Raw genomic sequence first — 15,807 nt, 5'->3', positions numbered from 1 at the left:
AGAACTGAGTCAAAGCCATGGATGGTCACCAAAGGTTCACAGGCTTGAGAGAGAGTGATGTTGGGCTCAAGCTTCACAGTGATCTTGTTCTGATCGCAGGGATAAGGAGAGCTCTGGTAGATCGTCGTGTTCATCTTGTACCCTACAGAGTCGATAGCCAAAGGTGAGTCCGCGGACATGTTCACTTTACCCGTCAACTGCGATCGCCAATCGTGTCCCCATGGCACATTCATCAAGTCATATAGCGCACTCTCAAGGTACAGGCAAGGGATCACTTCGCTCTGGTTGCTCTTGATCTTTACTGAAAGCTCGTTGCCAGGCTGTCCGCAAGATGGGTTCGTGATCGTGAAGGACATGCTGAAGTTATGGCCGTATGCATATCCACCATATGTCTCATTCATCAACGGGCGGAGGTCAATCACTAGCACGTTGCCGTTAGTCCAGGTTCCAGTGGCTGCGTTGGACACGAGGGTGTGGGTGGATGACGCAGAAAGCGACACGCTGCCAGTCTGGGTAGGAAGACCAGCAAAACCGCTCAAGTGCAAGTAAGGGATACAAGAGTTGAACACTCGGATGTCGCTGCTTACATCGACATAAATTGTGTTGCTTCCGCATGGAGTTCTGCTGCTCTGTCCTGCATAACCAAAGAGAGAAAGAGTCCTGACAGCCATCGGTTTGCTCACACTCGTCAAGCTTGTTAGGCTGATTGGAGTCGAGACTTGCAATCCATCCTTGACATTCGGGTGTGAGATCCTGATGTCTGATTGTGCAATTCCATCTGAGGATGCTGCACAGTGCAGAAGCCCCAACTTGATCGTGTGGTTACAACCCGGCTTCAGAGTGCTGCTAACTGAGACCTTAAGATCTCCAGTCTGGTGATTGAACGACCCAAACGTGAAGCCGGAAGTGACGGAGGTGAAGACAGATACATTTGGAACTGAACCCACGAGTCCAGTAAACACAATCTCAGGTTGGCATGAAGAGAACAAGGGAGCGGTGGTCATGAACTTGATCGTGACGTCAAAGGGGCTGCAAGGGATGTTGTTGTCCTGATAGATCTGTTGATGCTTGATTTGCATAGATCGGATGCTCATAACCCTGAGGTCGGTCAGAGACTTGTCCGTCACATCGGATCGGTTGTCACACTTCTGAGTGGTCTCATTGTAGTACGAAGTGATGTTCTCTGTGTAGTAGAACACTTTGGAATTGTTCAACTTGGTCGTCTCGTTGTACACGCACTGCGAATAGTTCTTCTGTACCGACGTGACGGTTGACTTGACAACGGTAACACTGCTGCAATTTGTAGTGTAGCATGCGTCACTGCATGTGTCCTGACTCCATGAACACCTTGAGCCACATGACATCGGCGCCTGGAAAGTGCCATCGAAGCTTGATGTTTCGTTCTTGAGCTTCGACAACATGCACACTTGGTTACGAATCTCGCCATTGAAGGTGATGGTTGGGAGAGCTGGAGCGATGCTGGGGTTCTTCACAGTGAAGCGGAAGTTAAAGGAAGAAGCCTTTGCATCAGAACTGGACGAGCCCATGTAGTCCTTCAACATAACAACCATAGTTCCGTCATTCCAAGATGCTTCATACATGGAGCCATAAACAAGGTCTGTGACGTTGATCGATGTGGCATTCACGATGGCGCTGTTGAGACCAGAGATGGTGAGTTTGGGGGAGCATGAGGCCAGCAAAGCGACATTGGACACCAACGAGACAGTGATCTGGTTGTTGTCACAGCAAGGCCAAGGTGAGCTCTGCCAGATCTCCCTGGTAGTGAAGGAGATGCTGCTGACCTGCAGCACCGTCCCCAATGTAGCCTCTGTGAACTGGCAAGTGTTGCAAATCATTGCCTTCACAGTAGAGGTGAAACCGTTGGACGATGACGCAGGGTTGTAGAGTTGAAATTCTACTTCAAGGCGATTGTCCGTGGTGAGCTGCTGAGGCAATCTGAAGGTGATGAGTCCGGTAGAAGCATTCCAGTGACCCTCAAGCGAGGTAGTCTGTTTCGCGTCTGTGGCATTGTTGATCACAACCACGGTGAGGGGAACTCGGCTGGTGCAGGTAGATGACTCGTTGCCAGTAGCATTCACATCCAAGAATCTCAGTCTGCCATCAGCAAATCCTGTGAGTGTGATGTAGGTGTTCACGGGAATCTTGACGTTGCTAGAGAATTTCACAGTGTAGTTGCTCAGTTCGCATGGAGTAGAGCTCGAAGATTGCACAGAAGCGTGCAAGAACACCGGCTGATCCACCTTGAGGATGTTCGTTGATGTCATCTGCTTGGAGGCTGTCTGAACATTGTTGTATCCAGTGTCGACAGTTCCGATGCTGATGGTCTGCGCCGCTTGAGCGCACTGTGACGGGTTCCACAGGTCGAAGGAGAACGCGATGTCCTTGTTGCACTCAAGGCAGCATGTCAGATAAAGCTTCAGCGTCTGAGTGCTGGGCATCCACAGACCCTTGCCCTTGTCGCCCTTCACTCTAGCAGCAAACAGATTCTTGTCATCGCTGTTGGTAGAAGCCAAGTCAACAACTGTGTCAGTGGTGACCCCATCGACGTATCCTCCCGTGAATCCAGAAATAGTCAAGGCAGTCTGGCAGCCAGTTGAGCAGATGGGCACATTAACACGGAAGGAAACATTCATAGTGGTGCGAGTGCAATGCTCGTTGTTGTCCTGAGCGATAGAAGCAGATGAGATGACAGGTCTGTAGATGTAGAGGGGAATACTGTCATTAGCAGTGGTACTTCCACACAATCCCAGGTTTCCCTTGCTTTCCAGGTTCGACTGAGAAGCTCTGAGGGCAGCACTGTTGTAAACTTCCAACTGCGGTGGACTCATCATCTCAAAGTTCGAGAAACCTCCGGTAACGGTCGAGTTGGGATTCCTCACATTGAAGGCGAACTGATATTCTTTACCTGCAATCAGGTTGTATCCTGAGGCCACCTTCAGCTGGAACTGATTGTTGCTTGGTGTAAAAGTGACCGAGGGCCCAACAACATAATGCAACAGATTGCTTTCATCCTCCGATTCAATCAGTTTGTAGGTTTGCTGTTGCGTTGACAAGGCACTGAAAATCGAACTTGACAATGTAACGTAGTTGCCTGTGCTTGCACCGTTCACATGAAAGTTGGTGGAAAACAATACTGAAATCGTGTTGACGCTGCAAGGGAAGGGCGAGCTTTGGACAGCCTTGGCAGACAACACAGCTGCAGAGACTACCTGCAACATTCCAACATCAACCGAGGGCAAGTTGGCGCAGGTGCTGGTTCCGACTGCCCTGACTGTGGAAGATCCCGTCGTCGGGTTCGTGACGTAAAAGTCAACAGTGATGTCCGTCATCATCTGCAATGCTGTCTGTCCGGGACGAAGGACGATGGAATTAGTCGTTGCTGACGCGTCAAAAGTGGATGACGATGCCTTCAAGCGGAAGACGGAAGGCTTCAAGAAATCGCCCTCCACCTGTAGTTGAAGTGGGTTGGCACACCTGCTCAAGGCAGATCCTTGCACAAGGGGTCCAATCCTCACATCGGAAGAAGTGCTCTCAATTCCTGCATCAATGCCCATAATGCTTTCACTGCTCGATAAAGCTGATGCATTGCCCCCCGGATTCACCATGAAGGCAAGGAATTGTACATCTGTACTTGTAGTACTGAAAGCATGCCATGCACTCTTACCGTAGTACTGCCAAGTGTTGTCGTCATGCGAGTACCTGACGCAAACCAAATGATCTGCATTGTTTGCATTGACGTTTGAGAATCGAGCAGAAGCCATCTGATTCGTAAAGAGAATGTAGGTATCAGAGATGTTGCTTGTGTTGGCTGCCGTGCTCGAGCTTAGCGAGCTATTCGTGCTGTTGGAGCTTCCCGTGCTGTTGGAGCTGTTTGTGTTGTTCACAGAAGCAGTCGTGCTGACATTCGGGAAAGGAGGGATGACACACTCGATTCCCTTGTTCCTTGCGCCAATGGTGAAAGCACCGAACCAAGATGCAGGCAATCCTCTCAAAGTAATGGCTGCATCGTTTGCCTTCGAGTAACTTCCGGCATTAATCTGGAACTTGACGTTAACTGCCGTCTGAACCCCAGGCCACTGCGTCTGCTGGGTGAGTGAATAGCCACTAATGGCAGGAGCATCAACGGTGAAATCGGATGTTCGAGAAATCATCTGAAATCTAGCGATGTTCATCTGCACCGAGTGAGTCCTTGCCACATTGTCGTTCTTGATCGTGAACTTGACCGTGTGACTTCCTTGGGTGACGTTACCCGGCCAATAGAACTTGAAGCTTCCCTCGTTTAGCATCGTAACAGCACTCAAGGTGTCATCCAGCGTCAGATTCGAGGCTAGGCTGGTACCATCAAGACCAGAGATGGTGATTTCAGGATCACACACGATGTCGATGTTGATGGTGAACGAGATCGTGATATCATTGGTATCACAAGGTTTTCTCGAAGACTGGGAGACGGTGAAGGTTGAGAATTCCCCCTTGGTAACGAACATGGGTGCCGTTTTCACATCAAAGTTGACAGCTGTCTTGTTGGGCATGGCAACATTGGTACCATCTTGCTTTGCTTTGATGTTCACAATCGCAGCAGGTTGATACAGATCCGGATTCTGCACGGTGAAGCAGAAGTCATAATTTTGTCCGGGCTCTAGCCTGCAATAGAGATTCAAAGTGAGAGACTTGCTGCTATCACTCCAAGTTCCGTAGTTGATAGCTCCTGACGCAGTCTGGAAGAGTTGCGTTGAGTAAGAGGTCGAGGGGACCTCGATGGCAACATCTGTTCCGGTCACAACAGCATTGACGAAATTTGACATGATGATGACGTGGCCGGCCTCAGCTGACAGGGGGACAGACGGTTTGATCCTGGCGCAGATCTTGTTCTTCGCGCAAGGGTTCGAGTTCGATTGGTAGATGTACATGCTAGAAAAGATGCTCGACCTGATGAAGAGAGGAGCAGAGTCTCCAACTGCCGCATCCACTACACCTGTAGGAATGCCGTACATATCTTTCTGCATAGGGACATTGAAAGCAGTCACGTCATTCCAATTCAGCCTGAGGTTGATGTTTAATGGAGATGATTGCTGCTGGGACGGGTTCTTGATCTCAAATGAGAAGACATATTTGCGTCCTGCCTGCATGTCGCCACTGATGTACATGCTGACGTATGGATCACTCAAGGTTGCTACCTTGAAAAAGGCGTTGCAATCGCTAGTGTTGCAGGCGCAGTTCATGCAAGCTCCCGCAAATGGCAAGTCACCAGAGCTCATGGCCTGGTCGTAGTAAGTGTTGGAAGCTTTCGCTTTCAGGCAGATAGAGCTGGTGACGTTTGGCAGCCCAACAAGTCCATACAAAGTCAACATGAGGTTCTGACCGGAGTTGGCACGGAACTCGAAGTTGCTAGAGAGAGTAAGTGTGATGACGTTGACTTCGCCGGGATAAGGGTTGCTCTGACCAATCATCCTGACAGGGAAGTCTGCCTTGATATCAGAGTGCAAGATCGTATCACCTCCACTCACAGGGGTCGGGGGGATGACAATGCTCCCTGGAGGACAAGCGGACATCGTGGAACCTGCGATGGGCATCGCAGGGCACCGTGCTGAAACAAGGACATTCAGTTGGGCACTGTTAGGAGCACGATTGTTCAGCACTGGGAACGCGATGAGTCGTGATGAGTGTGCATGCCATGTAGAGTGAATGTGACCAGTGATGGTACCGGTAGAAGCATCCCAGCTGGCATTAGCGAGGAACTGGCCGTTGGTACCAAGGTTGATTGAGCCAGCACCATAAAAACCTTCGTCTCCTCGTACAGAAGATGAAGGAATCATGAACTTCGAGAAATGTGTGCTGGCGAATCCAGAGATGACAATCTGAGTTCCAGGGCGGAGGTACGTGTTTGTCTTCAACAAGACGGAGATGATGTTCCAAGATCCTTGCACAGACATAGACTCTGAAACCATGGCAGTTTCGAACGAAGCGTTGAATCTGGAAGCCAGAACCTGGCCAGACATCTTTGTTCGGGGAATTACGAAGTTATTGCCTCGCAGCCAGATGTAGAGCTCACTTCCAAAGCGAGGGATCTTGGAGTTCTGCAGCTGCATTTCGACAGTCAAAATTTGACCAGCAGATACATCGGCTCCAGAACCGAACTCAAGGTGGAGAATCTTGTTGAAGAGATCAAAACGTGCGATCCCAGAAAAGAAAGCAGCATCCTTTCCTGTCAAAGCGACGACGTCCTTCATAACGAAGTTCTGCAGCCCCTCAATCTCGAGCATGTCACCACTCTTGAAAGGCACATTCGCTGCGATGTACATGGTGACAGTGTTGATTGCACCCACAACATCAGAGCAGTCGGCGATCGAGCTCACGGTGAATTTAGGCGGAACAACTGTGATGGCGCAGGCATTGCCAACTCCAGAAGTGCAGGGGACGTATGAGGGAACAACATAGTACCTCTGGTTCGTATCGATGTCCAAAGTGCAGCCCTCGATCTCGAACTCCAAGTATTCAGCCAGGATTTCCGTGGGTGAGCAAGTTTGTCCGAGGTTAGGGTTGTGCACCTTGAAGGAGAAGACATGATTCTCATCAGCACTCAGAGTGCCAACCACATACAAGGTGAGCGAGAAATTGGTCGAGTTCCACATGCCAGTGCCAGGAACTCCCTGGGGGGAAGACTTGAGCAACATAGTAGAGCTGCTGTTCGAGTAAATCGCAAGGGGGCCATCCTGCGCTTTTGCACCGTTCAAGCCCCTGATGATGAATCTAGATTGTCTTTGACAGTCAAGTCCAGTCTGGAAACTGCATCTGGTCGAAGGACGGATGGGAGTGTTAGAGTTCAAAGTGACCGTGATTGTGTTCAGAGCGCCAGGTTCAGTGGTGCTCTGCACAACCGTTGCCTTGATTTCCGGTCTCTTAACGAACAGGGGCTTGCTGTCCTGGACTGTGCCCGCGTCAACAACCTGTGGAAGGAATCCTTTGCTTGAGATAACGATGGTGGGAGAATTCTGCTCATACGGAGGGTTTTGCAACTCAAACGAAACTTTGCACGAAGAATTCGCGGCCAACTTCTGGTTTTCACCCAACGAAAGGATCAGATGCCCAGTTTCAGGATCCCAAGATCCATAATCGTCAATTACAGCCCCCCCGGTAATGACAGTGATCTTGATCGCAGAATTCTTGGGGGTTGTGCTGCCCAGAAGACCAGCAACGGTGATCTTGTTGGGATAGGACAAGGCCATGTTAACTTTGAATTGGAGGGTGAGGGTGTTGAGGGCAGAGATGTGAGGTGACGATTGCGACATCGACATGCCCTCGAACTTGGGATAATCAACGGCCATAGGTTGCATGGCAGTATCTTTCGAATCATACATCACACAGCATTTGTCGATTCCTGTGGTTCCTTGGCAGTTGCACACATTGGTAGCCCAGATCTGCAACTCAGGGGCTCGCTGCGCAACACTTGGGTTCGTCACAGTGAACTTGAACGCATAGAGAGTTGATGCTGACGTGCCGTCAGAGAGAGCGAGGGTCGCGGTCTGTGTCTTGTCGTCCCAGGTCACTGTGCTCAAATTCAAAGAGCCCAAAGTGTAGTTGGTCTTGTCAGTCTTGTCCGATGGAACAACTCCGCTCACAGTTGTCAAGGCACTTGGAGTTGCTGAGGACTTCCAAATGGCTCCTGCAAACCCGGAGACCTCCACCTTAGCTGTGGACGGCAGGTCAAGGTTTGTTGAGAAGATGACGGTGATTTCATTGTCCGCTCCTGGAACGCTGGAAGACTGGTAGACCTCTTTGGTCAAGAAAGCAGGTTTGTGAACCTGAAGAGGGAAGTAATCGTTGTTGACACAGTCTGTCTTGCAATCGCCGCAAACATTGCACTTGGCGCAGTCGGTGCAATCCGCAGGAGGACACTTCTTGCAGCTGGGGGACACAGTTGCGAGAACCATCATGGCTTCTGGGGGCAGCGAGCAGTCATTTCCAGAAGCCTGGGCTGTCCAAGTGCAAGATCCATTCTTGGTCATTGTGTAGTTGGTGACATTCGACATTTCACGGGTATTCTTGCAGGTTCCATCAAGGTAGTATGTCTCAGTCCAGTTTGTGACAACTGATTCCGTGTAGTTGACAACTTGGCAAGCGTACGAGGCAGTGACGGCGAAAGCATTGTCGTTTACGTCGACGTAGATGTCCTGGCTCATATGACAGGAGCAAGGGTTCAAAATGGTGAAGGAGAACATGATTTTGTTTGAGTTTGACGCATAAGGGTCATATGGCCCCGCAAGAGTTACAACAATTTTTCCTGTATCCTTGTCCCAGGTAGCGTATTGGTTGAGAGCGACGCCAGTACTCGTTATCATCAGCTGAGTTGTAGATGCAGTCTGACTTCCTACCAGGCCCCTAAGCGTGATTTTGGCTCCCTGGCGAAACTCCACGTTAGCAGCCAGCTCCACTGAGATGGTATTGTTGGTGTTCGGGAACGGCGTGCTTTGCTTGATCTTGCGAATGATCCATGCCGGGGCATTGACTCTGGAAGCCACAAGGTCTGCAACAGTAACGAAGTCGCTGGCAGACACAACAGCATCCTTCAGAACTACTTTAGGTATCATGATATTTTTACCATCAACTTTCCATGCTATGCTGATTGAAATTGGGCTTGGAGTGGACTGGATTACATCATTCGTGACCTGAAACACTATAGTGTGCTCAGTGTTGGCAGTGACGTTGTTAATCAGCATAAATACAACATCCCTTTGAGTACTGTTGATGACAGAGTTCAAGGGTTCGAAACGAGTAGTGTTTTCATTGATCTGACGGTAGAGTCCCACCACGTCATTCGAGATACGTACTATGCCTTGCAAGTTGTACAAAGTGACCATTGCAGAAGATGGGACATCCACATTTGGAGTGAAGCTGAGAGTGAAAGTGTTGTGTGTGTTGTTCAGATTTTTCTCTTGTGCTCTGAAAGCAGACGGGACATACTCACTATCGCTGAGTGTATATTGCGTGTACGACGTTGGCCCTCCACAACCTGGCCATGGGTAAGATTGTTTGATGGTACGAGCCACGAGTTCAGGTCCGCAAACTCCCATGCGCTGATTCGAGGCAGTGCTCAAAATCTTGGTAACAATTTGCATTCCAGTGCAATCAGGAGAGGTTGAAAGACAGTCCTGTGGCAAGTGACTGTATGAGTGCGACTGGGAGAAGCCCTCTACATAGAACTTGCTGGTGACATTACGATATTCAGACTTGAGATTGAATTTGACAGAGTAAACAGTGTAAGGCTTCAAAACCGCATCTCGCGACAAATGCATCTGCAGTGTTCCATTGGCTGCATCAAAATCAGCTTCTGCGCGTGCAGACGATGACACGCGTTCGAACAAGTATTTGTCATTAGAACCTGCACCAGACATTAGTACCATTAGTTTGCAAGTGAGCAAGCTGACCTGACACTCCATCAAGCAGGGTAATCACATTCAAGGCAGATCCACAAGATGGTGATGTGCAGGGTCCAGTGAATCCATTAAAGCCATCCAGGTAGAAGGAGTAGATGGATTGGTTGTTCAAGTATGTGATCTCAGAGTTAACTGCAAAAGAAAAGACGAACGATGCACAGGAAGCAGGGTTGCAGTCACTCTGAGTAAGCTCGGCAAGAACTATCTTCGGCGTTGTTGTCAAAACCTGCGACTGCAGAATTGTAGCTGGGATTGTCGTAGATAGGGAAGAGCAGGCTTCAATTCCTGCGATGTTGGATGCACTCAAGGTGAGTACGGTGGAATCTGAGCTTGGTTTGGTTGGCATATCAAACGCAAGCTGTACAGTCTGTAGGACATTCGCCTTCATTGACGTTGACGATCCCCCAGCAATCTTGAGAATGACTGTGCCCGTCGATACAATCCAATCTTCAATCGAAAGCGCTACTGCAACTGGCGTGACACCCACAAAAGTAGGTGGATTCAAAGCAACTGTCGAGGAACGAACTAATCCCTGAATGGTAAGCGTGGTTCCTGGCTCAAGGTCAATATTTGACTTGAAGGAAATCGAAACGATGTTTTTCATTCCAACGCAGTTGCCAGTCCAAGTCTTGGTTGCAGGGTCATAAACTGCAGCATTGCACTGGGATTCAGCAACAGCAAATTCTGTAAATTCAGGCATGAACTTGCTCATGAAGTTGTCCGGAAAAGAGAAATTTGCGATTGGAATAAAAACACCAGAGGCAACAAGTGACGCTTTCGCTACAGAAGAACGCATTTTGTAAGGAGAGTTCCTGACGGGAATCGTTATCACCAGATTTGTTCCCTGTGCAATGTTTGATTTCACATTCAGCGTTAACTCGGAAGGTACATCACACCATCTAGCACATCGCTCATTTGTGAGCATTCCTACCGATGCATTCGAATTCCATGAGATGCAACCAATGCCTGCAGCATTCCCGTCTGTTGGACATAGACCAAAACTGCTGCACCAATCCTGGCATTTTGCATCTATCACATTCCGAGCTGATAACAGATTAGAAGCCTCAGTCACTTTAGATAATCCACCAACGCTGCGAAAAAAAAGCAATGCATTAGAGTTTGAACCAACCATGAAGTGTTGACTTACATTGGTGAGTTGATTCCCACGATGGTCAACACCGAATCTTTTGGTAGAGTGACGGATGTAGTGAAGGCAAGAGTGACGTTGTTGGTGCTGCACTGAACTTGGCTTGTCATACCATAGCTCATTGCGTAGAAGTAACCATCGATCTGAACATCTGCATTGCACAAACTGTTCAAAGAAGCGATTTTGTTAACCACTGATACATCGTAATAGCCCCACTGCTGGAAGATGGGTGTGTAGACATCAATTATGTCTCTGATGCAGGAACCATCGCAGAGCATTTTGCTCAGACTTGTCTTGATGGAAGAGTCTGAAGCCCAAAGCGCTTCAACCAGAACGTAATGGAGTCCTCTGCTGTCATCCACACCACAGACAGCTTTCTGCTGAAGGGCAGTGCACAGGTTCTTTCCAGTAGCTGGATCGACGTAGGCAGCACACAACAGATCCAGGGTGCTTACTCGATCGTTAATGCTGCAGAAGGGGTCAACCAAGGTGACAGAACAGGCCCTTCACAGCCAGATACCTGGGGACAGTGGTGCTGTGAAGATAGTCCATACACACTCCAAGGTATTTGAGAGCCTTGCGATACCAAATGAAGATGTTGTCTGCAGACAACTGAAATGGGATCGGTCCTGATAGAGTGTTGATTTGTCCCTTGGACTGAGTGTATGACGCTGCTGTGGGATCAGATTGTTGGATTGTGGTTGAGTTTGGTGGACCCAATGCGATACACTGGAAAAATGATCAAGAAAAGAAGATCAATCGGAATGCGAGATCAGACCGTGACGTAGGATGGCGGATGCAGGTAGCCATCGAAGCACGTTAGAGGGTCGTCACAGTTGAAAGGTATGACAGGTTGAGACGACAACGCTGTCCCCAAACCTAGGAGAGCAGTAGCAGTAAGTGACAACCCAAGCTTTTCTCACTTTACCTAGGGCAAACACCAAGAACAAGAGCATCGCGCGCGGCCTGTGCCGGCGCCTTCCTCTTGCTGCCTGCATGCTGCCTCCTCGCCTCGGCTGAACCTCCACTCACGGGCAATCCCCGATGCACGATCAGGTCCTTGACATAAGATGCAAAGCACTCACCTTAACCCCCGCTGAAGCCAATTTAAAAAATTTATTGAGTGAAAATTAGATATCATTTATTTATTATCTAAAATACTTCGTGTAGCTTGGGTGCACATAGCCCACCTCTTTCGAATATTCCGCAATTACATCAGTCGAGCCTCGGGTGCTTAGAGGGTCCTAGTAATCCATAGCTACATACGAAATTTGTCTTAGAGGAGGTGTCCAATGCTAGGAATCTCTACGGCAGGGTCCTAGAAAAGAGCCGTTAGCATGCAATCATCCATCTTCATAGGACCCCTGCCTATCTCCAAGCTTTTGTTAATTTCCCAAGGTGGGGTGGTCAAATGGTAGCCTCTTTAAGACACCAATAGCCGCCCTCTATCCCTACCCCCCTCAGATAACCCCACCCTCGCATCTCCAAAATACCACCCACCCCAATCGCTCCACATCGACATGCAGGTGGCATCCGCCTACCGCAAATGTCTAAAGGGTAGAGGGCGACCTTGAACGTGACTACCCCCTTCCCCAATGACCCTACCTCCTCATTACTAGTACCCTGGTTGTGGAATCACTGATTCTTGAAGGGAGGGAGGTACCACTACCCCTGTTGGACGACTGCCCTGAAGACTGTGACTTCGTCTACCCCCCTTTTCTATAAAATTAATTTACTTTATGAAGGGCAGGGTAGGGTGGTTGAGGGATTCTACCACCCACCCTCAGATATCCTAACACGTATGATAAATAACCCGGTTCTTGATAGTCTGATGGGCTCACGTGTGGTATCCGATGGTCTACCACTACCCACCCTACCCTGGCCCACAAGACCCCACCGGTACTACGTATCCACTACTTGGCAAATATGAGGGCATTTTTGAACTCCAAAAACCTAACGGTACAGTAGAGCTTTTAGTCAAAGTTAAGTTAAACATCACTGGGTGCGTGGGTACAGCGGCCGGGCCCCGGGCGCCGTCAAGGACCGAGGGGCCAGAGTCCGGGCCGGGCGGCGCCGGGGCCGGGGCCCGGGGCGGCCGGGCGGGGCGGCCCGGGGCCACCGGGCCGGGGCCGGGCAGCGCCGCAGCCTTTACTTCGGATGGCAGTTCAGTCACTTGGAAGGACTGAGAGCCGGGCCGGGCCGCTGCTCAATTGCCCGGCCAGCATGCCGCAGTGCCAGACTCAGTGACTGGCAGGCTCACGCGGCGGCCGGGCCCGGCCCGGGCCCGGCCTGTGAAGGCCCGCGACTCGGGCCCGGCGGCTAGCCTAATAGATCGGACGGACAGCGCCGATGATGCGGCGTTTGCCGCGATGAACTTGATTCGGAGTCACCTGAGATCAGTGACGCCCGATGACTCTCATCAGTGATGCCGGCGGTGAACTTCAGCCCGGTGAGTCGGATGCGGTCTCTGAGTCTGCGCGGTGATCGGACTCCGACTCAAGTTCATTGCATCGCGGCAAACGCATCATCGACGCCGTCCGATCTATGCGGACTCAGGGCCCGGCCTGCGCGGCCCGGCCCTGAGGAGTGCCAATGATGCTCAGCTTACTACTTGAATGTTACTTGATTCTGTACCGGCGGCGGAGCACCGTACTGCCGCCACCGTCGATGTACGAGCCTGCGGCGGCCGCCCGGTGTCCGCTGACCGGGTTCAGGTAGCCTGTTACCACTCAATGATCACAAAACCTGCGCATAGCGCTTTCCGAGTTCGAAAGTCACTTAAATCCGCGGTGTGGTCAAACTTTGTATAACTGATTCATTATCAAATCAAGCTCAGCATGATACTTCATCGCTGACATCAAAATAGTCAAGCCTAACTAAAGATATCATCATCCCCCTCCCGCATTTTTGTCATGTAGGTTGCATGTTCAAACGACTGAATGAGGCTGACACGTCGAATGCAAAGGCGTCGATCTCAAACCTGACGATCTTTGCTTCATCTTCCCCTGTTGGGATTCGAATCCATCTCTCTCCTCCCTTGCCTAGTCAAACCTGGCTTCAGATTGACTTGCACAAGTGCTTGAAATAAAGGGATCGATGAACTTCCTCGACTTCCCACCACAACAGCCAACACAACACAACACAGCACGATACAACCAACAAGCCAATACAAGATTGCATCCAAACAGGTGGCCTCGAGATGTTCTTTTCCGGCATCTCGAAGTGCTTTCATCTCTAATGTTGACCCAAACGTCCTTCAAGACTTCGATCAACATCCATCAATCAGCATGGCACACCAGCCGATGGAGGAGGCCCGGGAGAGTAAGAAGGAGTATAAGGAGAGGAAGAGGAAGGAGGATAAGGAGAGAAGGAGTAAGAGATTCGGGAGGGTTCCTGCCCCATCACAACAAGAAATGCGGTAGGGGAGGGTGAGCCAGTCGTAAATGACTTAGAGAAAAAGAGAGGCGCACCCCCAGGAGCCAGCAATTGTGTGACCATGCCAGGGGCAGCCAGAAATGGGGTGAATCCAAGCCATAGCACCGCTGATCAAGGCAGGACACAGCAAAAGAAAACTCAACCCTCGCAATGGCTCACGGTCCCTTTGCGGATCCTAACACCAGCGGATCAGGAGCCGAAGAAGAGCTGCTTCATGACACTGATGCCTACAGCCCCTCTCACAGAGCCTCTCTTGTGCTGAAACTGCCTCGAGGCAGGTCGAGTCGTCGTCGCGACCTCACTCTGCCTGCAAACAAGTCAGGTCAGCACGAGTGAGCTGCTCGTGGAGTCACTCACTTGATTTTTGACTGCAAGGGCATTTGACACGAATGCGACCGTGCAAAAGGTACAGCTGCCTTGCCTCCTCCCTGCACTCCTCCTGTTCCTCCAATTCCCGTTCCAGCCCCTTCTCCATCAAGACCGATTGGATGAGGAACTTTTGACGAGAACTCGTGGGCACCCTTATTGTTTTTAACAACGGAAAATTCCAAGATGTTGCAGTCCAGTTGGATCGGATATACTTTTGCTGACTTGGGCCTCCAATGAACCATGAAGCCCCTCCAATTATTGCCTTTCCTTGTCTATTGTCGGGATGTGTCTAAGTAGCAGCAGAACTGAAGAACCCACCGTTGAAAGACAATCCGATTCTCATGAATTCTCCGCTTGGTCCAACCAAGCTCCTAAACTGTTGACCAGATCTTTGAAATGGTTCAACAGCTGTTATGGTATTGTAAACCAAAGAATCTCAATTCCCTCAGGTCGCCTGCACGATAAATGTCAAAATTAAAAAGAAAACAGCAACGTCGCAATTTCGTGTCAGACACAGAGAAGTTGTTCAATATACACGAATTTTTTTTTTGACACATCAATCACACAAGCGTTTTTTCATACATAAGAATGGTTTCTAATACTCTTAGACCATTTTTTTCACAGTCAGAAATCAATCTTGTGCAATCGTGGATCCTTTTCCTGTGTCCCCCGTCTCTCTCTCTCTCGCCCTTACGCTCCCTCCCTCCCTCTCCTGCCTCTTGAACTCCTGCTCTATTCTTTCTCCATGCTCCTATTCTCCTCATCTCCCCCATCGCATCCTCTGCACCCCGTCATTTCCAACATCGCCTCCCATCCTCCACTTCAGTCGATCTGCGCATCAACTGCCAAAGAACAACAATCATTCGCAGTCCCCACCCCCCACCATACTCAAATACCTACCCCGTATTTTACTCCTGTTTGTGTTCTACGTACCCCCTGATTTCCTGTCTATTACCCTACCCTTGACTACCCCACCCACCATAATCGTACCTACCCTTGTGATACCTCACCAAACACCCCGGCCATATCGGCCAAATTTCCATTCCCCAAGACCACCCTACCCCCTCAACTACAGCCCCCAATCTTCCGGTTTCAACAACCCCCATTACCCCTATTATTCCCCCACCCCCACGTTTCCAGCTACTAAGTACCCCAGCATACTACCCCTACCATTGACTTAATTTCGAACGGTGCTACCACCACTGGTCCCAGAGATGCAGCCCTTGGAGCAAATAATATACATATATATATATATATCATGGGAGGTAATTATATTTTTACCTTGTCCCTTCGTAGTTATTTTGTATTGTTGTAAAAGATTATACCAATATATATTCTTTTAAATATATTTTGTACCATTGAAATTATATCACTATTTTATAATTGTGTCCGCAACACTAATCG

The 15,807-nt window shown here is 49.7% G+C and overlaps 2 protein-coding genes across 2 annotated transcripts in view; both read right to left on the bottom strand.

The window, feature by feature from the left end:
- Positions 1-11,555, bottom strand: part of GUITHDRAFT_120013 (hypothetical protein) — a gene marked incomplete at both ends in the record, with an annotated part of 38,334 nt that extends 26,779 nt beyond the window's left edge. The window contains 8 exons of the mRNA XM_005820719.1: positions 41-9,397; positions 9,444-10,264; positions 10,384-10,433; positions 10,489-10,543; positions 10,600-11,067; positions 11,120-11,328; positions 11,378-11,478; positions 11,528-11,555. Coding sequence (XP_005820776.1) covers positions 41-9,397; positions 9,444-10,264; positions 10,384-10,433; positions 10,489-10,543; positions 10,600-11,067; positions 11,120-11,328; positions 11,378-11,478; positions 11,528-11,555 — 11,089 coding nt within the window. The remainder of the gene's footprint in view (positions 1-40; positions 9,398-9,443; positions 10,265-10,383; positions 10,434-10,488; positions 10,544-10,599; positions 11,068-11,119; positions 11,329-11,377; positions 11,479-11,527) is intronic.
- A 1,848-nt stretch (positions 11,556-13,403) lies between these two features.
- Positions 13,404-14,856, bottom strand: GUITHDRAFT_155935 (hypothetical protein). Its single transcript, XM_005820718.1, has 2 exons — positions 14,392-14,856; positions 13,404-14,341 (listed from the first exon to the last, which is right to left on the bottom strand). Exons 1-2 carry the CDS (start codon positions 14,643-14,645, stop codon positions 14,224-14,226), a joined length of 372 nt encoding a protein of 123 aa, XP_005820775.1. The 5' UTR covers positions 14,646-14,856; the 3' UTR covers positions 13,404-14,223.
- Between the last annotated feature and the right edge of the window lie 951 nt (positions 14,857-15,807).

This window comes from Guillardia theta (genome assembly GCF_000315625.1).
Source record: "Guillardia theta CCMP2712 unplaced genomic scaffold GUITHscaffold_167, whole genome shotgun sequence".
NCBI lineage: Eukaryota > Cryptophyceae > Pyrenomonadales > Geminigeraceae > Guillardia > Guillardia theta.
The sequence above is the reverse complement of the archived record's forward strand: the minus strand, read 5'-3'. Positions and strand labels throughout refer to the sequence as shown.